This window comes from Thalassophryne amazonica, chromosome 12 (assembly GCF_902500255.1).
Source record: "Thalassophryne amazonica chromosome 12, fThaAma1.1, whole genome shotgun sequence".
In the NCBI taxonomy this organism is placed as follows: domain Eukaryota; kingdom Metazoa; phylum Chordata; class Actinopteri; order Batrachoidiformes; family Batrachoididae; genus Thalassophryne; species Thalassophryne amazonica.
Genome location: NC_047114.1, coordinates 87,322,588 through 87,346,654, shown reverse-complemented (window position 1 = coordinate 87,346,654; position 24,067 = coordinate 87,322,588). Strand labels below are relative to the sequence as shown.

Below are 24,067 nucleotides of genomic sequence, written 5' to 3'. Positions count from 1 at the left end.
CTGTTTACAGGAAACATGGCTTCCCTGTCTGTTGGGAGCTGCAAGAAATGGAAGGTGAGCCAAAATAGAAAACGCAACAGTATCTTCAGTATCTAAAGAGCTGGCATCTGCACAGTAGATGTACTATATTAATTCATATGAACATATACGTGTTTTTATGTTACTTCCCATTACTAAGCAGACCTTGGCTAATAGTAGCTAACAGGCTAACAGCAAGCTTCGTTAGGTGATGTTTTTCATTTATCGTTAAGCTAGATTGTTTTTCTAATAGAAAACCAGCTTCATTTTAGGTTGTCCACCTGCACCCTCTACTTTACTTGCTGGTGGAACTGAATGCCAATTTTACGTAACCTTAACTAGCCTAGCCGGCCTTGCTAGCAAAACTATGACTCCTCGCTAACCGTGAAGTGCAGTCATCAGCTTGTTTTAACGGTGCGACGTTGATGTTAACGTGATTGCTTTGTTACTTGAAACAGGTTATTATGCACGCGTTTCTGGGATCGTAGGCATGTAAACTGAGCCAGTGACAGGCAGCAGATGCTGAATGTTCTGCACAGGCCTGCACTTTGCAGAACCAGTCAAAAGTGTCAACCAGGGTTACTCCAGACCTGCTTCTGGAGAGCATCTGCCACAGCTAAAGATGGTGTTTGGAGAAGAACACATCTGACGAATTTAACTAAATTTAGAGCATGGATCTATGTAGGGCAGATACTCTGCAGGAGCCAGATCACAAACCCCCAGACTGGAAACAACAGATTTTACTTCCTTTCTGCTATTAAAACAGAGGGCTGATGCATACCCTGTACACTCTACACACCACGTTATAAATGGATTGTAAACACAAAATATTTGTATATCTATAATGGTTTTCTTGGACTATATATAACTTCATCATACAACTTCTGTGTGACTTTTTATGAAGTCATTCATACCAATCAGTCAGAAATATTTTGTTCATCATTATATGATTGAGGTCATTGAGACATACAAAAAAGCTGGGTTTTTATATCATGTTTTCCTTGACCTTTGACCATGCCACTTCAAAATCTAATAATCTCTAGATATCTATCAAAGTAATATTCTCATCAACTTTGATCCATCTAGGCATCTTGGTAGATGACATATAAAAACAAAGGTTTTTTTAGACCATGTTTTCCTTCATCTTTGGCCAAACTACTCCAAAATCTAAGCATGTTTAGATATCTATGCAAGTCATACTCCCACCAAGTTTGAAGGGAATCCATGCGTTACCTTATCCCAGAGTTCTCACTAGCATTATAACAGCATAACGGTCCATTACGCTGTTATAATAAAAATAAAATTACACTGCAGTTGGGCTGTTGCATTGTATTGTTATTGAGGGTGTATAACAAGAAAATGATCATTCTCTACATTAATTGTGGACCCGCTGGTTCTGATTTAGAAGCTGCGTGCCCACAATTTATTCATCAACCTATATCAAAGCCATTTAAAGATGTCAGTCATGACTCACCTTTTCTGCTGATTAAAGTCAACTAAACAGGACTCTTTTTCTATTGATGCGGGCAGGAACAAGAATGTCCACTGCTTCACACAGCCAGTTTCTATTTGTTCGTTATTAACGTGCCTTTTTGCGGGGAAGTCAACAACGCGGTTCTCTGCCGTGGACTGGAACATTAATATCTCCCGCTTCTCTGGCTTCTAAACTTTAGTTACTGTCCCTCATGAAACTCGTAATAATGATAACATCCTCCGCTCTGTGTGTGTGTGTTGTGAGATTTTCTAAGGCTCTCTGCCGAGTAAAGGTGGAAAGACGGATCATTCCAGAATCAATAACTTCAAAGCGAATCGCTGTTTTAAATCAAATGACACCTCTTTCCAAACGTAAAACAGACAACATACTATAAACCGACTAAAACCGTTTTTTCCCTAAATGAGACATCCTCTGTTCCCTCCGGAAGAACTTATCCCAGCGTCACCTCAGTGTGAGCACAGCTGTGCTGAGCCCCTGGCTTCTTAAGGTGATTTTTTTTCCATCCTATTATGCTGAGAAAAAATCCTGCTGAGAACTCTGTTGTCCACAGACATACCAGTGAAAATGATACCAACACCCATTTCACGTAAGCATTGAACAGTGTAGGAGCCAGAACATATCCCAGACAAACACCGGTTTTCACTGGGAAACACTTACATGTTTGTGTATATGGTGACTATGTCGCTGACTATGTATGAAATTACTCATAACCATCCCAAAGACGTATCGTTATCTTGGCTGCTTTCAGTGATGCCGGTATTGGTTAGACTCTTCTCTCCGATTGTTCTGTCTGAGTTATTTTCATTAGTTACTTCATCCAAACCATCAACATGTTTATTAGACCCCATTCCTACCAGGCTGCTCAAGGAAGCCCTACCATTATTTAATGCTTCGATCTTAAATATGATCAATCTATCTTTGTTAGTTGGCTATGTACCACAGGCTTTTAAGGTGGCAGTAATTAAACCATTACTTAAAAAGCCATCACTTGACCCAGCTATCTTAGCTAATTATAGGCCAATCTCCAACCTTCCTTTTCTCTCAAAAATTCTTGAAAGGGTAGTTGTAAACAGCTAACTGACCATCTGCAGAGGATGGTCTATTTGAAGAGTTTCAGTCAGGTTTTAGAATTCATCATAGTACAGAAACAGCATTAGTGAAGGTTACAAATGATCTTCTTATGGCCTCGGACAGTGGACTCATCTCTGTGCTTGTTCTGTTAGACCTCAGTGCTGCTTTTGATACTGTTGACCATAAAATTTTATTACAGAGATTAGAGCATACCATAGGTATTAAAGGCACTGCGCTGCGGTGGTTTGAATCATATTTGTCTAATAGATTACAATTTGTTCATGTAAATGGGGAATCTTCTTCACAGACTAAAGTTAATTATGGAGTTCCACAAGGTTCTGTGCTAGGACCAATTGTATTCACTTTATACATGCTTCCCTTAGGCAGTATTATTAGACGGTATTGCTTAAATTTTCATTGTTACGCAGATGATACCCAGCTTTATCTATCCATGAAGCCAGAGGACACACACCAATTAGCTAAACTGCAGGATTGTCTTACAGACATAAAGACATGGATGACCTCTTATTTCCTGCTTTTAAACTCAGATAAAACTGAAGTTATTGTACTGGCCCCACAAATCTTAGAAACATGGTGTCTAACCAGATCCTTACTCTGGATGGCATTACCCTGACCTCTAGTAATACTGTGAGAAATCTTGGAGTCATTTTTGATCAGGATATGTCATTCAAAGCGCATATTAAACAAATATGTAGGACTGCTTTTTTTGCATTTACGCAATATCTCTAAAATTAGAAAGGTCTTGTCTCAGAGTGATGCTGAAAAACTAATTCATGCATTTATTTCCTCTAGGCTGGACTATTGTAATTCATTATTATCAGGTTGTCCTAAAAGTTCCCTAAAAAGCCTTCAGTTAATTCAAAATGCTGCAGCTAGAGTACTGACCGGGACTAGAAGGAGAGAGCATATCTCACCCATATTGGCCTCTCTTCATTGGCTTCCTGTTAATTCTAGAATAGAATTTAAAATTCTTCTTCTTACTTATAAGGTTTGAATAATCAGGTCCCATCTTATCTTAGTGACCTCGTAGTACCATATCACCCCAATAGAGCGCTTCGCTCTCAGACTGCAGGCTTACTTGTAGTTCCTAGGGTTTGTAAGAGTAGAATGGGAGGCAGAGCCTTCAGCTTTCAGGCTCCTCTCCTGTGGAACCAGCTCCCAATTCAGATCAGGGAGACAGACACCCTCTCTACTTTTAAGATTAGGCTTAAAACTTTCCTTTTTGCTAAAGCTTATAGTTAGGGCTGGATCAGGTGACCCTGAACCATCCCTTAGTTATGCTGCTATAGACGTAGACTGCTGGGGGGTTCCCATGATGCACTGTTTCTTTCTCTTTTTGCTCTGTATGCACCACCCTGCATTTAATCATTAGTGATCGATCTCTGCTCCCCTCCACAGCATGTCTTTTTCCTGGTTCTCTCCCTCAGCCCCAACCAGTCCCAGCAGAAGACTGCCCCTCCCTGAGCCTGGTTCTGCTGGAGGTTTCTTCCTGTTAAAAGGGAGTTTTTCCTTCCCACTGTAGCCAAGTGCTTGCTCACAGGGGGTCGTTTTGACCGTTGGGGTTTTACGTAATTATTGTATGGCCTTGCCTTACAATATAAAGCGCCTTGGGGCAACTGTTTGTTGTGATTTGGCGCTATATAAAAAAAAAATTGATTGATTGATTGATATGTTCAGCAACTCCTTGGGGATCTCACAAATTCTCAGGATGTTCAAGAGAGCAGCCCGATCCACTGAAGCAAACGCTTTGCGAAAATCAACATAGACTGCAAAGAAGCACTGCCAAAATTCACCCTAGCGCTCTGAGTACTCACATATCCCTTTGTAGGGATTATCCCTGTCCCCTTGAAAGAAATGCATCTCCACCCACCCTGGAATTTTCCCTGCCCTCAGCTGTTTCACAAGCTTTGCAATCTCAACAACATTTGGTGGTTCAGAGTGGAGAATCAGTCATAAAAGCCTGGACACTGGAGATGTCTAATGTCCTAGCACAAGGATCAGCCTTATAAAACTACTCAAAAAAGCTGGCCTAACGTAACAGTACAGTACAGTGAAGACAGTCATATTTAATTTGAGGATATTTATGTCAAAGTAAGGCAACAGTTAAGAAATGTTTGCTGTCTGTGCATAGTCTTCCATGTTTTAGAGACCAGAATTAATTGTTCTCTCCACAGGCATTTCACTGCCATACATGTTGTTGTTCCTTCAAACTTTCATTGACAGATTAATAGATGAAAAGCTGATAATTAGATTTTATGTTACATTTCTTTTGGAATTGACTTATTTTAGTGTTTAATAAATTGAAAGAGCATAGGACAGCATGGTAAAGCTGACTAGATCACACTATCCTCAACAGTGACCTTTGTCAACGGAAATTCAGGAGGTAAGTCACCTAGACACCTCCCCCCTGCCCCCCATGATTGCTCTAGCCCAGTCGTGATTGTTGAGACTGTGAATAAAACTATTGCCACTTGCGCCACCAGTCACAGTTATGTGCAGCACAGGGGAAGACAATGATTTTCCTCAGTCTCATCTAAATATATCAGTTCATGTCAATATTATGGACTAAGCTTCATTCTCTTTTGTGTGTGCTGACTCTAGTCGACCGAAGGGGAGAGTCTGAAGAGTCCGGTGATGATGAGACCCGGAGGAGAAGTATCAATGGTGATATGGATCCCAACCAGCCCTCTACCACAAGTAAATTGCAACAAATTAATTAGAGCAGATATGTAGAGTGTAATCTCTTCAGCTGCAGATCAGATTGTGTTGTATCGACATTCATCATTAGTTGCAGCCCTGAATATGGGTTCACAACATTTCAGTACTGTAGTCCTGAAAGCAGAAACACACACTCACTAACTGAAGCAAAACATAATACTTTGGTTGACATATTCCTCACATCTCTAACCCAACCAAATACAATGGACAGTGAGCTATATTATAATTTTAACCCTGTAATGTTCAGCTCAGCAGTTTTGGTAGAGCATATACTGAGATCTACATTCAATTGAAAAATGTGTGGGCATTAAGGGTTTAACATAGAAATCAATCTTTAAGACATGGTTTATCTACCTGCCAATATTACAGGGTATATCTTTTTGTCTATTGTGTTATTAAATATTCCACATGACTGTAATGATGTAGCCCTCCTCCTTTTTTAAAAATAAATAATAGGTAAGGAAGAGTCTCCTGTTGATATGGACACCATAACCTTGAACCCAGAGGAAGAGGTGAGAAGGTGTTTGTTTGTTGTTTGCTTGAAATGAATGTCACAAGGCTCTGTGCATATTTTATAGACTGTACAGTACAACCAGAAAGTATTCATAGCAACTCACTTTTGCCGGCATTTTGTTAGTTACACCCTTATTCCAAATGGAGTAAATTCATTTTTTCCTCTAAACTCTGCTCACAACACTCCATAATGACAACATGAAAAACTTTTTTAATTAATTTTTTTTTGAAATAATATATATATATATATATATATATACACACCATGGTCAGTGAGAATTCCATGTCTTACTGGCGTGCATATTTTCATGTCTACGCACACGTAGTTTGGCGAGTTAAGTCACTGTAATATCACTCTGCTCTGGTCGTCACCATAGCAACGTGCAATCAGTTGGCACAGATCAGCTGTGTTTTACAGGTGAATGACAGAAACGCGATAAAACATGGATTTCCAAGTGAATTTTAATATTTTTGGCCAAAATAAAATGTTTTAGGAATGGAAAGAGGAGGAGAGCAAACAAGAAGAACAGCAAAAGCAACGGCATAAAGATTTAACATCAGACTAACTGAACAAGATTGAAGACGGGAAAGAAGAAGAGAATGGTTCTATCCTTGCGGGCTGCCGAGCGCTCCACATCAAAACAGCGAGCATAGTTTCTGGACCCTGTTGCCAGAGTTTGCCACAGCTCCACACAGCAGAGAGGGGGGCGGTTTGAGTGGCCCGCTGTGGTGCGAGCCACAGACACAGTGCATCGGAGACAAAACATAAAATAGTCCAGATACTCTCACATTTTTTATCAAGTTCTGTTAACTTAAATAAATATTTGTGTGTAGCTCACTGTATGGGGACCATGGTATAAGCGGAATTAAACAACTCGAAGCCGTGCATTATCGGTTTTGAATGCACGACACGGAGTCGTGGTGTTTTAGACACACATGCAGTCTAAATCCGGAAATCACAATGTGTGATTTTACTTTAATAATTTATTTGTATTTACTGCTTGCCAATAAGTATTTGAACACCTGTGAAAATCAATGTTAATATTGGTACAGTAGGCTTTGTTTGCAATTACAGAGGTCAAATGTTTCCTGTAGTTTTTCACCAGGTTTTCAAACACTGCAGCAGGATTTTGGTCCACTCCACTTTCACTTTATTTATTCAATGTCTCCAAAGGAGCAACGAGCTGTACAGCAATGGGTATACAGAAAAGTACAAAATAAAAAGAAAAGAAAAGAAAAACTCACCAGACATTCAGTACACAAGGGGGACACAGTACAGACCTGAATCAATGGAAATGGAACCGAGTTACCTAACGCGATTTACTATCAACCCTAAGTACCTGCTTCTCCTCCTCTGGTCAGCATTCATAACTGAGATAGCCACAGGTACAAAGGAGTACTTATATGTGTTGCTCCTCACTGTAGGAAACCTAAGCCTCGCTCCAGATGGCAAATAACAAAATTCACCATGGAGAGGGTGGCCGATCAGATAAGATCCTCTGAGCCTTCCTCTCACCTGTCTGGAAAACAAATCAGACAGTGAGGTCTGCTGAGCCCCCAAGATCTTGCTGCACAATTTTACAATGTTGTGAAGTGGCTTCCTTGCTTTAATGCTGAGGTTTCCGTACCAGCACATCATCGCAAAAGTTAAAACCGATTCAACACAAAATTTTTAAAATAGGGTCATTATTGTCCTGTCCACTTGAAAATATGACAACTTACAAAGACAAAACAAATGCTGCTGACCCTTCTTATACAGCAGGTCTGCATTGTCATTAAAGTTCAACTTGCTATCTATCAGCATTCCCAAGTATTTATAGTTGTCCACATGCTCCACCTGTTGGCCTTTGATTGTACTGGTTTTGGGTGAGGTCATCCGTTTCTGAAAGTCAATAACCATATCTTTTGTCTTGACAACATTCAGCTGCAAGGAGTCGTCGTCACACCACTGAACCATATCTGCCGTGACAGGGCCATGTTCCCTTTCATCACCATGCAGGAGACTGATTATAACAGAATCATCTGCAAATTTTAATATATGGCGATTCTTATAGTGGCTGCGGCAGTCATTTGTATACAAAATATACAAGAGAGGGGACAGCACACAACCCTGTGGTGAGCCAGTTGAGGAATACAGAACATCAGAAAGGCAACCATTTACCCTCACTCGTTGAGATCTCCATGTTAAAAAGTTCAAAATCCAACCTGCCATACTAAAATCCAGTTTAAAATCCTTAACAAGCTTATTTATTAAATATTAAAATATGTGGTTGGATAGTGTTAAAAGCAGAAGAAAAGTCTAAAAAAAAAAAGAAGACGTGCATGTGCCTTAGGACTTTCTGATGCTTCAGGACCAAATTTAAGAGGGTGGCAGTAGCATCCTCCACACCTCGACCAGCCCTATAAGCAAACTGAAGAGGATCGAGTAAATGCTCTACCTGGGAAAGAAGTTCGTTCTTCATCAATTTTTCAAAAGACTTCATAACTAGTGAAGTCAGAGCCACAGGTCTAAAGTCATTGAAGACCTTGGGGGATTTGATTTTGGCTACAGGGATTATTGTGCTTTGTTTCCAAACATTAGGAACCCTCTGTTCGTTGACTGACCTTTGAAATATATCAAAAAACACCGGGCCTAGTTGTTCTGCACAAGAGGATAATAAACGGCTGCAGATGTTGTCTGGCCCCGGACTTTTTTTGGCCTTGGTTCTTCTGAAACAAGTAACCACAGCCTGTTCATTAAAAGGAGGAGAACCTGGGCATAACAAGTCATTTTTCCATTTACAAATTTTATGAATAAAATCCAGAGACTCAAATCTCAAGTAAAAAGAATTAAAATCTTGGGCCAATTCTTTTCCAGATTTAGTTCCATTAAGAGTTATCTTGTGATTATTATTTTTCTTCCTATTTGATCCTAAAATCAAATTTAGATCATCCCAAATGGAGCCCATTTGGTTTTGGCTAAGTTGTTTTTCTAGTTTGGTCTTGTAACCCAATTTAGCCTTCCTGATCTCGGTTTTAATCTATCTTTGTAGCTTTAACACCTCCTCCCAATTTCCTTCATGAAAGGCTTTCATTTTCCTGTTAATTAAAATTCTTACAGATCTTGAAAACCAAGGTTTACTGTTTGGATATATTTTAACAGTCTTTTTAGGAATCAAAAGATCTTCACAGAAAGTTACATAGCTGCTGATAACATCGGTCAGCTCATCAATATCAGATGAGCTTTCTTTAAAAATATCCCAGTCAGTGCATTCAAAGCAGCCTTGAAGGCCCATAACAGCATCCTCCGTCCACAGCTTGGACTGCCTGGTCAAAGCTCTGCCCTTCCTCAAAACAGAGCGATACGTTGGGATCAGCTGCACGCAGTCGTGGTCAGAACTCCCCAAGGGTGGGAGAGAGTAGGACCTATACGCTCCTTTAACCGAACCATAACACATGTCCAAATTTTTATTTTGCCTAGTTGCGCACGTGACATACTGATAAAAGTTCCTCAGAACATGTTTCAGAGAGCATTGGTTAAATCACCAAGAACAAAGATGGGCGCATCTGGACATCTAGAGTGCAGCTTTTGAGTCACATTAAGAATAGTCTCAGACGCTCTGTCGACTTTTGCTTTGGGATGCACATACGCCACAATAACAAATACTTGTGGAAATTCTCGGGGTAAATATGGTGGGCATAAGGACACCGCTAAAAGCTCTGTATCTTCAGTGCAGTGTTTGTCTCTCACAATGACATTCTTACACCAGCGCTCATTGACGTAAAGACACACTCCTCCCCCCTGTGATTTGCCAGTCACATCTACGTCACGATCGAGATGAAGGGGTTCCCCGAAGTTATCCAGTGCCAAATTTGCGTCAGCGTCGTTATCCGTAAGCCAGGATTCCATTATCGCTAACAGGCACGCCTCCCTGAATTCATGTTGGAAATGTATATGTGCCTGTAGCTCATCAACTTTATTTCTGAGTGATTGAACATTCATCAGAATCATAGACGGCAGGGGGATCCGATTCATGGCTTGTCTCCACAGCCACTGACGCGCGCCGCCCCTTTTCCCTCGCTTCCTGGTTTTGTGAGGAGAAACATATTGAGAGTTTTTAAAATAATCTGATAGATCAACTCTCGGTAAAAGGAGGTCCAAAGTAGGGTCCGCAGGCAATGAATATTCTCATTGCAGAAGAAGATCCCTGCTATACTGGATCCGCGTAAACTCTCCAGCGGGAGGGCTGAGGCTGATGGCGGCATGACACAGCGTCCACAGTAAAAACAGAGCAACAACCTCCATTCCCGACACAGTGTTCGATGGACAATAAAAACAGGTCCTTCTCCTTAATGCACAAGTCAGAAACTGGTTACACACCTTGATACTCAAACAGGCTCATATATCAAAAACGAGACAGAGACGTTCCCAATTGCTGCTGGTCGCTGCAAGAGCATGCGCCCACTCCTCCATACAGATCTTCTCTAGATCTTTCAGGTTTGGAGTTTCAGCTCCCTCCAAAGATTTTCTATTGAGTTCAGGTCTGGAGACTGGCCAGGCTACTCCAGGACCTTGAAATGCTTCTTACGGAGCCCCTCCTTAGTTGCCCTGGCTGTGTGTTTGGGGTCATTGTCATTGCTGGAAGACCCAGCCATGACCCATCTTTAATGCTCTTACTGAGGGAAGGAGGTTGTTTGCCAAAATCTTGCAATACATGACCCCGTCCATCCTCCCTTCAATACGGTGCAGTCGTCCGGTCCCCTTTGCAGAAGAGTACCCCCAGACTATGATGTTTCCACCCCCATGCTTCACGGTTGGGATGGTTTTCTTGGGATTGTTCTCATCCTCTAAACATGGTAAGTGGAGTTGATTCCAAAAAGCTCTATTCTGGCCTCGTCTGACCACATGACCTTCTCCCATGTCTCCTCTGGATCATCCAGATGGTCACTGGTGAACTTCAGACAAGCCTGGACATGTGCTGGCTTGAGCAGGGGGACCTTGCTGCCCTGCAGGATTTTAAACTATGACAGCATCATGTGTTACTAATGTAATCTTTGTGACTGTGGTCCAAGCTCTCTTCAGGTCATTGACCAGGTCCTCCTGTGTAATTCTGAGCTTTCTCAGAATCATCCTTACCCCACAAAGTAAGATCTTGCATGGAATCCCAGACCGAGGGAGATTGACAGTCATCTTGTGTTTCTTCCACTTTCTAATAAATAATCATAACAGTTGTTGTCTTCTACCAAGCTGCTTGCCTGTTGTCCTGTAGTCCATCCCAGCCTTGTGCAGGTCTACAGCTTTGTCTCTGATGTCCTTGGACAGCTCTTTGGTCTTGGCTATGGTGGACAGGTTGGAGTGTGATTGATTGAGTGTGTGAACAAGTGTCTTTTATACAGGTAACAAGATCAAACAGGTGCAATTAATACAGGTAAAGAGTGCAGAATAAGAGGGCTTCTTAAAGAAAAATTAACAGGTCTGTGTGAGCCAGAATGCTTGCTGGTTGGTAGGTGTTCAAATACTTATTTGCAGCAGTAACATACAAATAAATTATTAAAAAATCATACATTGTGATTTCCGGATTTTTTTTTTTTTTTTTAGATTATGTCTCTCACAATGGACATGCACCTAAGATGAAAATTTTAGACCCCTCCATGATTTCTAAGTGGGAGAACTTGCAAAATCGCAGGATGTTCAAATACTTATTTTCCTCACTGTGTATGTGTGTGTGTATGTATATATATATATATATATATATATATATATATATATATATATACACACAAGCCCAATTCCAATGAAGTTTGGATGTTTTGTAAAATGTAAATAAAAACAGAATATAATGATTTGCAAATCCTCTTCAACCTATGTTCAATTGAATACACCATGAAGACAAGATATTGAATGTTCAAACTGACTTAAGAAAATCCTCCTTGATACCACTTCATCATGAAGCTATAACGGGGGATACAAAATGTAGAAAATTGTAGCCTGTGGTCTTTTGATGTCAATTTCCAATGCTATTTGAGGGGCACTTCTAAAATATAAAAAATAATAATAAATTAATAAATAAAAAATGACACCGAGGGGGTCTCACCTAATTCAGTGTAGAACCACCACTGCTGCCTCCTGTCTTTTTGTCAGTGCCACCAAGTTGCCAGGTAGTCCTGGGGCGCCCCCTAACAGGAGAAGCCGAAAGGAGTAGCATGTGTGTGTGTGTGTGTGTGTGCCCCACCCGAGGGGTCGAAGGTCACGGGCATTCAATATTGGTTTTCGGCCTTGCCGCTTATGTGCACAAAGTTCTCCAGATTCTCTTATCTTCTGATTATATTATGGACTGTAGATGATGGAATCCCTAAATTCCTTGCAATTGAATGTTGAGAAACATTGTTCTTAAACTGTTGGCCTATTTTTTTCACGCAGTTGTTCACAAACTGATGATCCTCGTCCCATCTTTGCTTGTGAATGGTTGAGCCTTTTGGGGATGCTCCTTTCATACCCAATCATGACACTCACAATTAGTGTCCTCAGTTCCCAAACGCTTATTGAATGGTGTTAGAAGGAAAGACAGTGGTAAACATACCACTGTCCCAGCCTTTTTGAAACGTGTTGCAGGCATCCATTTCAAAATGAGCAACTATTTGCACGAAACAATCAAGTTTATCAGTTTAAACATTTAAATATCTTGTCTTTTTGGTGTATTTAATAGGGTATAGGTTGAAGAGGATTTGCAGATCATTGTATTCTGTTTTTGTTTACATTTCACACGATGTCCCAACTTTATTGTAATTGGGGTTGTATATAAACTAAAAAAAAAATCACATGTACATAAGTATTCGCAGCCTTTGCCAAGAAGCTCAAAATTGAGCTCAAGTGCATCCTGTTTACACTGTTCATCCTTGAGATGTTTCTACAGCTTAATTGTTAGCAAATTGTTAAATTTGAATTCTTAAAAGTTAATAAATTGGCAAAAATTGAAAGAAAAAAAAAAAACTAAACTTTTTTCACATTGTCATTATGGGGTATTGTGTGTAGAATTTTGAGGGAAAAATGAATTTAATTTTTGAATAAGGCTATAACATAATAAAATGTGGAAAAGTGAAGTGGTGTGAATACTTTCCGGATGCACCGTACATCATCCTAAACCTTTTGTTATGTTTTCAGGATGTTGATCTTGTTCATTGTCGTATTGGAAAGATTGAGGGGCTAGAGGTGCTACAGAAGGCTAAAGTAAGTAACCGTTTAACACCAGTATCTTTCTTACTCTACAGCAGCTAGGGATACAAAAATTCTTGATATTTGTCAGGCAGACTTTGTTACTTCTAGGTAGACCACTTATGCTTTCCTTAATCTTATTTGAAAAGTACAGACACTGCTAAGTCTTGCAAAAAAGTAAATAATTTGTCCACAAAAATTTGTATTTTCTGCTTTTCAATTACAGTTTTGAAAGTGAGCTGAATTCTGGCATGAAAAATCTTACTGATTGATAAGAGAAAAAAAAATGTGTCCCAACTCCAGGAAAACAAAATATATCATGGGCACTACATCCCAGAAACTGATTCAGAAAAAAATGTTGGGTGTCATAATACAGAATGATTTTTCTTAGACTTAAAATTATTAAATTTGCAGTAAAATCAATGAAACTTTTATGTTACTATGTCATTTCCTGCCAGCATTGGCTGAGAAATAACATTTAAGAGCTTCATATGGCCTGATTTTCATTATTAGTGATTTTGATTATTGCCTAATTATCTGCTGTAATTAAGATAAATCAAGTTCTGAGATAGATTGATGAAAATGTCTATGAGGGTTGTAGTAACTCGACCTGATTGTACACCGTCAAAGAGGCTGTAGTGGGAACTTCAGTGGTTGTCGCTTAGTTACAAATAACAATTTGAAATGCATGTTGTGATTTACAAATCCATCACTAACTTTCTTCTCAGTACATTTGTGATCTTTTTAAATACCGTCACCCCATCACCACTGTGGCTCTTAAATCTGTATCTTGTAAAAATTTAAAAGTTTTTTCACTAGGACTGAAATTCATAAGAATATTTTTTAGTATTAATGGACTTACATAGTCTTCCGTCTTCTGTGATACTAATTCACTGTTGGAATAAATCACTGTAATCAGTTGTTTAAGCAGGTCTTTGTCAAGGTTAACTCACTTTTACGCATATTTGTCTATTTGTTTAATAATTTGTCTGTACATGTCTAGAATTTTTTTAATTTTATGTCATAACCTATGATGCTAGAGTTGGAGAGAAAATAGATTAAACAAGCAAACAATAAATCATTCTAAGAAATGACAAATTTAAAAACACATTAATTAATTAGTGCTCTCCAGTTAAATTCCTATACTGAAATTATGTTTTCACTCGACACCAGCACAGTGCTGTACGTCGATTTAATACAGTTGTTTTTGATTGTTTTTTGACACAGCAGAGTTGCAACTGATTTCACACAGTATAAAACTTTTAGGTGACATCTTTATTCTGCCACAGTTTCCTCAATATGTTACATTAGTTTACATTTATGTGTTTATGTTGCATTGCTTAATCTAGTATGAGCATTACCACAGATATGATGTATGTTTTTGGTTTTAACAACTGAACTCTAACACTAATAAATAATTTTTTTCCAAAACTATGTGAATAATTTGAAGGTGAGATGATGATTATCATTATTATTATCAACCCATCTATCCATTTTCTGTACCTGTGTACTCCAACTAATGGATGGATGGGTTATTATTGGGGGAGGTGATAGTCTAGTTGTTAAGTGTTGGGCTTGAGGTGAATGTGAGGCATTATTGTAAAGCACTTTGAGTGTCTGATGCAGATTGAAAAGCGCTGTATAAATGCAGTCCATTTACCATTTCTGTTATTACCATTTCATATTTTTGATGCAGGATGGCATTAACAAAACCAGTTTTCCTGAATATGGTCAAGGTGTGTGAGTTGGAAAGAACATAGTTGTGATAAAAGACACTGTTGACAATACCAATTTTTTTCTTTCTTTTTTTTTTCTTTTTTTACAGACTCTCTCTTTACGACAGAATCTCATCACAAAGATAGAAAACCTCGACAGTTTGAGCTCCCTGCGGGAACTTGACCTCTATGACAATCATATCCGGAAACTGGAGAACCTGCACAGCCTCACAGAGTTGGAGTGAGTTTGAAGTAACCTGTAGGATTTTTCACCCCCGTTTTCCTCAGCTTAAGTTTCACTAGTCTTTATTAACAACCTTTGTTAATTAATTCTTAGCATATATTTGTATTTGATGGATAATGAACTTGAGATTTGTGTCGTCTCACACAGATCCTCGGGTTAGGGAGAGCACATTTAAATATAACAATGTCAAGTAATGTAACGCCTCGGTCCCACCGAATAATAAGCCATGAATAGTGAGCCACGCATGGGTGTGTCAGCGATTATTCAAAGAATGAGCCATGTTTCAGCAATTACGTATCCGCTACTAAGGGCCCGGTCATACAGCACACGGCGATAGCTGAATGAAGGGAAAAAAAAGTCACAAAGTTACCAATCATTGAGAAAAAGTAGACAAATTAGCCTGCACTTCTCCCATCACCAAAAAGCCTGCGAGTCCAGAGCGCATAAAAGAATGAAACAAAACTGAAACTAACAAAAGAAAAACGAAGTGAACGGTGACCTTGACGCTTTTGAACAAATCAAAATGAAATATTCATGATGATGTGACTTAACAGTGGGTATGAGACAGAGCGCCAGCCTGGGATCATTTCTGCAGCCACCCTGCACTCTACACAGCACCTGCAAGCACGAGATATGGTTGTCTTGATAACAGATTTGTCTTGGCTGGAACGTGCGTGTGTGCACAGCTACAAACAGCTGTGCGCTACAAACGGCTGTGCACCAGATGGCTGGAACATGTGTAAATAGTTAAAGTAGTTGATAAAACGTTCTTGCCGCTATTGTTTATGAAAAAGTTGCTTTTCTTTCCACACATGTACGAGTCACATTCAGCTTGTCTGAGCTTCAGTTATTGATCCGTTCAGATATCGTCAATGTTCGTGCAAGATGTCGGACTTGGGAGGTTGGACGAAGTTGGGCAACAGCCAAATGGAATGCTGATGATACGGGAACTACGCAAAAGATGAGGAACCATCAAGACAGAAAGCAAAACGGAATATGGACAAATTGAGGTTGTCGTCGGGATTCGTTCACATTTTTCAACAGTTTGAAAATACTGACGAAGCACCAGCTACAGGTACAAAGCTGGATGGTGGTTAAACAGTGTCTCCGAAAGTCAGCGTAAGTCCAGATTTCTTGTTTCATTTTGGCTTCGGTGTCCTTCGTTAGTGCCATGTGACCTGGGCTTTAGGCGCCTCTGTGTGCCTCTCTGTACCTTACATGTGCCATGTATCAGCCTTTAGTGAGCCACAACCGACCTGTCATTTGAGCCCCGCCCAGCCTCGAATGGCTCGTGTCGCTGCATATGATCCATGTCAAGCCACATATGATCCATGTAGCGCCATGTAACGTGGCATTGGTGCACGTTTAGGCATGGGTTTGGTCCACACTCGGTCCCCTCCCACACTTGGTCAATTTCAATTCAATTTATTTTCATTTATATAGTACCAAATCACAAGAGAGTTGCCTCAAGGCGCTTCACACAGGTAAGGTCTAACCTTACCAACCCCCAGAGCAACAGTGGTAAAGAAAAACTCCCTCTGAGGAAGAAACCTCAAGCAGATGTTGTGAAAGTGTAGTGACACGGACCCACAACAGGGGGCGCAAATGAACGGTCAATAGATGAGCCAAAAAATAACAATTTAATGTTGTGAAGGTGCACAACGAACATACAGACAATCTCAGAATATGATTACAGTCAATCCACAAAGGTGACGTGTGGGCAGGCTCGAGGATAGAAGACGTCTGTCCTGAGAAGAGCCGGAACCACACGATTTCCGCCGCCACCGAACCTGGTGAATACTGGAGCCGCCAAGTCCCGAATTCCCAGGTGATCACCGTCCCGACTGTCGGATCTGGTACTGCTGGCGAAGAACAAAGACAGTCAAGTGTGGGTGTGTGTACACCCCGTAACAACAACGGTGGGAATGCCACCTCCACCTCTCACTCAATATTCTGTAGAGTACCGCAGTGATTCCTCAGGGGAAAAGAGTGCCGTCCTGCACTCACTCAGCTTCCACAGAAAAAGGAACCGGTACTCCTGCAAACACTCACAATATATAGATATATTGCAAAACACAAACGGCTGAGTCTATTACCTCCAAAGAAGTACGATATCTCGGCAACGAGGTGGAGATGACGTCTGGTCTTTATGGAGTGAGATGATGTAGAGTAGATGGGTGACAGCTGTCAAGAGATAATGAGTGACAGCTGTCACCCCCGGCTGTGTCCGTGGCGGCAGCGCCCTCTCGTGCCTGAAGCCCGCACTTCAGGCAGGGCGCCCACTGGTGGTGGGCCAGCAGTACCTCCTCTTCTGGCGGCCCACACAACAGCAGACCAGACTCAAAGGGGTGACCCTCTGCTTGGGCCATGCTACAAACATAAATTACAGAAACAATTCACGGATGAATATACAAGAATTGCCGTTGGTGTACAGGACAGTAGGGTCGCCAACACAAATACAACTCCCATCTCTGGATGGAGCTGCACCTTAAACAGAGAAAAAACAGAATCAGGCATCAGAAAGACAAAAGAAATACTAAGGTGATCGCCGGCCGCTAGCCCTAAGCTTCACTAAAAGGTAAAGTTTTAGGTAAAGTTGAGGCCGCGGCACGCTCCAATTACTAATAACATGAATTAAAAGAGTAAAAAGCATAAAAAAAACCTGTACCAGTATGCTAGCCATATGAAAGGGAAAAGAAGTGCGTCTTAAGTCTGGACTTGAAAGTCTCCACAGAATCTGATTGTTTTATTGACGCAGGGGGACCATTCCACAGAACAGGGGCACGATAAGAGAAAGCTCTGTGACCCGCAGACTTCTTATTCACCCTAGGGACACTTTAAAGGGTCCCTTTAAAGTGTGGCTTTTCAATTCACAGCATCCATTCAAGGTGATGTCACATTTTTTAAACACAGTCCCAGAAAAGACGCTCCTGCACAGTCCAGCTGGTGTGCGCCAGGCTGCAGTTCACCTGTGTTCCAGAGTCATTAAATGCACCAGACCAGCTAGAACCGAACCAGGGGTTCCTTGACAGTCATCTCTGCGCATCCTCTCACTGGCTTCATTTTTTCTGCGGCTTTAAACACAGTCATTTTGACACTGTGATCCAACTTTTAACTTTGTGTTTGTTTATTATTGACTGCGAAATCGTTCTTTTGCAAGCTGGCGTTCTGTGTAAATGCTCGTTTTGACTGTGAGTCATTGCGTCAGTGCGCACACAGTGTGGCTCATCTGATCCATTAACAAGATGTTAAATCTATCATGAACATACTTTTACAGCTGCTTATATAGAAGAAATGAACATGCAACCGTTTTACCAAGCTATTACAATATAAACATTACAAATACTTCCCTTTTAGGCTGTTCCAAATACTTTCTCCACCTCTTGAAGCAGCAAAGAGGGGGGAAAAAAAGGTCCAGATGAAACAGTCCTCTGTGATTCCAGAAGCGATTAGAGGTGTTTTCAACATCCAAGCTCTGACAGAAAATGATTAATCCGCTACAAAATAATTATTTTATATACAGCGTCCGGCGCACAAAGCAGGTGGAATTGGAGTGCGCAAGAGGGCTAAGCCTATCAAAAATAGCCAGTCCAGTCCTCGTGGGCTTTTAACAGCCTTGTCCTCACCACAAACATGCCTTTAAAATCCTCGTTTGTCCTCGTAGTACCCCGTACACAAACTGCCCTACTCTGTTGTTGATAAATTTTGATCTTGAAATTAGCGCCACGCTCAAAGATGAGCTGTCGTTAGCTGAATATTCAGAGCCACTATTCTCTCACGATTGTTGAATACTTCCTCTCCTACCAAAAAAACATGCTGTGTGGCTCATTCACTGTTCGTTATTTGGTGGGACCAGGGCTTAACGCTGTAGAAACTCATTGGGGGGTTTTGTTTGTTAAACAGGCAGCTTGACGTGTCCTTCAACATTATAAGGAAGGTGGAAGGTTTGGAGACGTTGAATCAACTGAAGAAATTATTTTTGCTTCACAACAAAATTAGCCACATTTCCAACCTTGACCACTTGACAGGCCTGGAGATGCTGGAGCTGGGCTCCAACCGCATCCGGGTGAGAGACAAAGGGTGGTTTATTCCTCTTCTTCTTTTTTTTTCTTCCTTTAAAAAGGGGGGGGGGGCTTTGTGTATATGCATTATATAACTATGTTATCATCTGGTTTTTGTGACCAGATTAAAAAAAAAACCCATGTTGATGTCTTTTTGTTGTTCACAGGTCATAGAGAATCTGGATTCACTCACCTCTTTGCAAAGTTTGTTCCTTGGCAGAAATAAAATAACAAAGCTCCAAAATCTGGAGGGTTTACACAATCTGACAGTTTTAAGCATTCAGGTATTCTGGGCCAAACCGTGTGTGTGTGAGAGAGAAAGAAAGAAAGAAAGAAAGAAAGCTTAATTATTCAAATGAAAGCTTGAGATTGTGTGCTTGTATTTTCAGAGTAACCGCATCACTAAAATCGAGGGCCTACAGAACCTTATGAGCCTGCGAGAGCTCTACCTGAGCCACAATGGCATTGAGGTCATCGAGGGCTTGGAGAACAATGTGAGTTCTGGAAATGCACCGGCCCGTTCTGAATGGGTGTCGTACTCTTCAAAGGCGTGACTACAATCTTCCAGAATGAAAACTAGCATTTAAAGACATTTGTTTTCTCTTACAGAAAAAACTCACAACCTTGGACATCGCGGCTAATCGAGTAAAGAAAATTGAAAACATCAGCCATCTGACAGAGCTGCAGGAATTCTGGGTGCAGTCAAACTTCTGACATTACAAGACTTTTGTCGTTATTATCTATATGGTGCTGCTTTCTTAAAGCAGATCTGAAGTTTGATGCAGGTTGTTCTTTTTAACCCCTTAACACCCGAATTTATATAGCTGTATATAAAAAAATGTTTTGCGTGTGTTTTTGCCTTTAAGTAGATGGTAAATAATGTTGAGATTATTAATTTCACTTTTGCACAAAAACTAGATAGTAATATTGGGTATTCTGGTAATGACTTTATGTTATAATGTTATAATAATAATGATGGTATGTTGCAAATTTGCGACAACAGGCATACAGGTCAATTTGGTAAGTTGCATATTTGAGTCAGAGATTGTAGCATATATGCGACGATGGGCGTTAAGGGGTTAAATAGAGGCTGCTGCATGTGCTGCCTCCTAGTGGGTAAAAATTTGCATGTCACCACAATGCATTCTGGGTAAAAATAATCTGCCTGCTCCCTCTGTAATGTGATCATGTCACTCTACAGTTTTGCTTGTCTGGTGTGTGTTTAAGGTGGCTTACTGGTGATAATGATTCGTTTTCTTCTGCCAAGCTGCAGAATGAGCATCTCATACAAGCAAACTGAAAAAGCTGAACGTTTGCCCGTGGATGTCGAGTGTCAGCTTCTCCATTTATGTTCAGACTCATCATGCTCACACTCCCCAAGATGATCATATCTGCTTGTTCTGTAAATGCTAATCACTCTTTCTTGTTTTTGTTGCACACGTAGTCCTTCCTTAGGTGGAATTTGTTGCAGTTGTTTCCTGGTTAATTTTGATAGCGGTACATCGGAAGCCATGATGGATTTTGTGTGTTGACTAGTTGCATACGTGCCAACATTTGAAATTACCAATGCGGGACAGCCACGCATGGCTGTTAGCGCCAACGCCAGGAAGCGTAACAAGGGGAGTCTGGGGGCATGCCCAGACCCACACAACTGTGGGACTAATGGGCGTCCCAGACACACACACACAACCACACACACACTCTTGCAGGACACAGGAGTAAATACCAGGACTGTCCCGCCCAATGTGGGATGGTTGGCAGCTCTGTAGTTGTAGCTGCCTGGATGAGACACAAATTTTTGCCCACTAGATGGCAGCACACGTAAATCAGGCAGGCTCTGTTTATTGTTCCATGCATCTAGCTTGACTTGTTTGTCAGTAATGTGATAGTATCCACATTCTTTCAGACAAAATAACACCAAAACTAAGAAGGCAGACACCTTATTCAATGTCTTTATATAGCGCCAAATCACAACATAGGTTGGCCCAAGGAGCTTCACATGATTATTGTCTCCTGGTTTCAGGCTAACTTGATAATTTCATAAACGGGAGACTGAAGTTTAAAATGAGCTTTATTTTGATGTTGTTTTTAAAGCCAGTTTTAATAAACAAGAACTATAAAACCTTATGAAATTGTCTAATATGCCACTTTTGGCTGTCAGAAAAGCAGTATACAAACGTCTAATGGGCAGTTTCAGAGCTCCCAGCAAATGTTGAATTTAGTTTATATCCAGGCTGTACAAGACACAACTAATATTGTGTTGTTTTCCATGGGATTTCTGTCCCTCCCTCCTCAGATGAACGATAATCAGATCGATAACTGGTCAGACCTTGACGAGCTGAAGAATGCCAAATCTCTGGAAACAGTCTATCTGGAAAGAAACCCTCTACAGAAGGATCCACAGTACCGGCGAAAGATCATGCTGGCGCTGCCCAGCGTACGTCAGATCGATGCCACCTTCATTCGCTTCTAAACTGCAGTGCATATAACATCTGCCAAATTCAGTGTTGTCCCAATCCACCTTCTCTGCACACAGATTTTTAACTTTTCAACCTTACAGAGTAATAATAAATAAATAAAAAATTTCACTGCATATGCTCACAAATCTATGCCGGCATTCTAATTTTGGACTCACTCACGGCTCACTGAACACGTGTATGCATGCACGCATTCTCTCTCACTTTGCTGTTGTCTAAAAACATTTATTAAGATGGATATGAAGTCCAAGTATCTTACTCTCATTTTCCATCTGTACTTCTTATTTGCTTTATTGTTTTGCATGTAGAGATTTATTCTGTCCTCATCCAGGCAGTGCTGGTTACAAAAATAACAAGACTTATTTGTTACAGCATTCGTGTTGCAAATCAGTACGAGAGGAACACATCTGCATTTTTATTGTTTGAGAGATTTTTGGGGTTTACTCCTTTAATTGGTCACGTGACTTCACATGTACATGTGCGCCATGACCATTTTTTTTAAAACAAGGAAACTTTACATTGTTCAAAATGTTGTAGATGAATTTGGGTTCTTTTTGAACGGCACTGAAAAACGTTGAGTGAAATTTACTAAGTGTTTGCATAAATTTCTATACAGAAATTCTCAGTAAATTTTATAGTATGTTCTCTTGGTTTTGTGAGTAAATGTTACTTATTTTTAGTAAATTGTAGTTCGGAACTCTTATTCAATAAATGAGGAGTTGGTGGTTCAATTCCCATTTGTGTACACAAATGTCCCTGATTAATAGAAAGGAGGTAAAGAAAGTGTGAAGCATCACCAAACAACATTTGGATTTGCAACATCATTAGATTTGCAACCATTTTTTGTTTAGCTGTATTTGGTAATGGCAACATTTATGAACAAAATCAACAAAATACCTTGTTATATTTATTTACAATTTCTGTGTGGAAATTGTTGCCAGCATATTTTAAAGTAAATTTGACTTCGCATTTTATTAACGTGTACCCCACTTTTCACTCCCTATGAATATGCTTTATTCAGCACCACACAGATTCAGTCAGAAATGTATATTTTGTAAACTATCCAGCAACAGCCTCTTTTTCTCTTGTTTTTCTCCTTGTTTAGATACCTTCATTTAGAATTAAATAATAGTTTTTTAAGTGCCCCCTCCCCCCGCTTTATTGTTAAACCTTGACTAAATTACTAATATCCTTTTTTTAAGCTTTTAGCAACACCAAACTTAGGCTTTGGAAATGAAGTAAATTGTAACTAAACTGACAAGCTCATTTCAAGCTACATGTAACCTCAACCACACCTGCTCCTAATTTCCATCATCCAGAAGTGGTGGAGTTAAGCAGGTCACAGTTGTGCAATATTAAGTTTTAAATCACCTTTGGCTTGATGTGTATTAAATTTCAGTGAAATTTTAACCATCGTGTCCTCACTATGGTTAAAATGTACTTTTACAAATTGAAAAGGTACAACACGATAGCTTATACTGTTTGTGATTTATTGCGTTAAACTTAGAGGTGATAACTCTGTCATTGGCATTCATTCACTCACTGTATTGTACAGGGTACATGCCTCGGCTTTGGGAAAGCCTGGGAATTTATGGCAGAACTGACGAGCAAATACACTACATTCTGTATTCCCATTTATCTTTCAGTGTCGCTTAAATAAGAGTGCTGTTAGTGCATTCTTTGCTACAATGTCATAGCTTCTTAACTGCTAAGGTGACAACACTGAACATAAAACTAGCCTGTTCTTACAGTTTATTGTTTATTTTTCATATACTTTATTTTATTATTTTAATTAGAGATGTATCTTTTGTGTAAGAATTGTTTCCCTCAGGGCTAAATGGTCAGAGTACCTTTCAGTGTGTCATATTTCATTGCATTGCTTGATTTGTGGGGAAAATATTAAACTTTTCCAGCATATAATTCTTAATTTATTGTGATCCTTCAACATTATTACAACATTAGTTGGATGCAGGAACATACTGTAGTGTTGCAGCTTATTTTGTATATTTTGTCTTAAGATGATACTTGATCATCGTTCACAGGCATTAGTTGTATGCCTTATTTTTCAAAATTATTTATGGTTGGCCATCGAGACCACAAGTCAGCTGCAGGATTATATAAAACCAGTAATTTTAGGATGTGTTTACATCAAATGAAGTTGATTATGGATTATAAATGTGAATGTAATGCTGTTTATCATGCAGCATGAACTAAAAGTGAACAGAGTGAGCGAGAGTGGTTGGAAGCGTGTAAATACAGTTTTGTCTACAGTCACAGCTGTCATCTTGTAAAGTAAAACCCAGAAATGCATTCTTTCTTTTTCCCCCCTTTTGTTTAAATTAGACAATGTAATGTGTTTTCTGCAAGATACCATGATTGCTAATATGACCTTTGCCCTTGGCCACTGTAGATCCCCAATGAGTATTTTGATTGATTGCAGTTAGCTAATTATTGTAGATGTAAGAGTTCAGGTTTTGGACTTGGTTGACTATTTTCAAAATGAATGTATAATGCAAATAATAAAATTATACTACATAAAATA

The 24,067-nt window shown here is 40.0% G+C and overlaps 1 protein-coding gene across 1 annotated transcript; it reads left to right on the top strand.

Annotated features, from left to right (window-relative positions):
* ppp1r7 (protein phosphatase 1, regulatory (inhibitor) subunit 7) lies at positions 1-24,067 on the top strand. The gene is given in 11 exon segments (XM_034182997.1): positions 1-31; positions 34-54; positions 5,207-5,302; positions 5,780-5,835; positions 12,978-13,043; positions 14,854-14,984; positions 18,891-19,053; positions 19,216-19,332; positions 19,438-19,542; positions 19,658-19,744; positions 21,345-24,067. Coding segments are annotated over 11 exon segments (1,035 nt in total). The 5' UTR covers positions 1-15; the 3' UTR covers positions 21,522-24,067.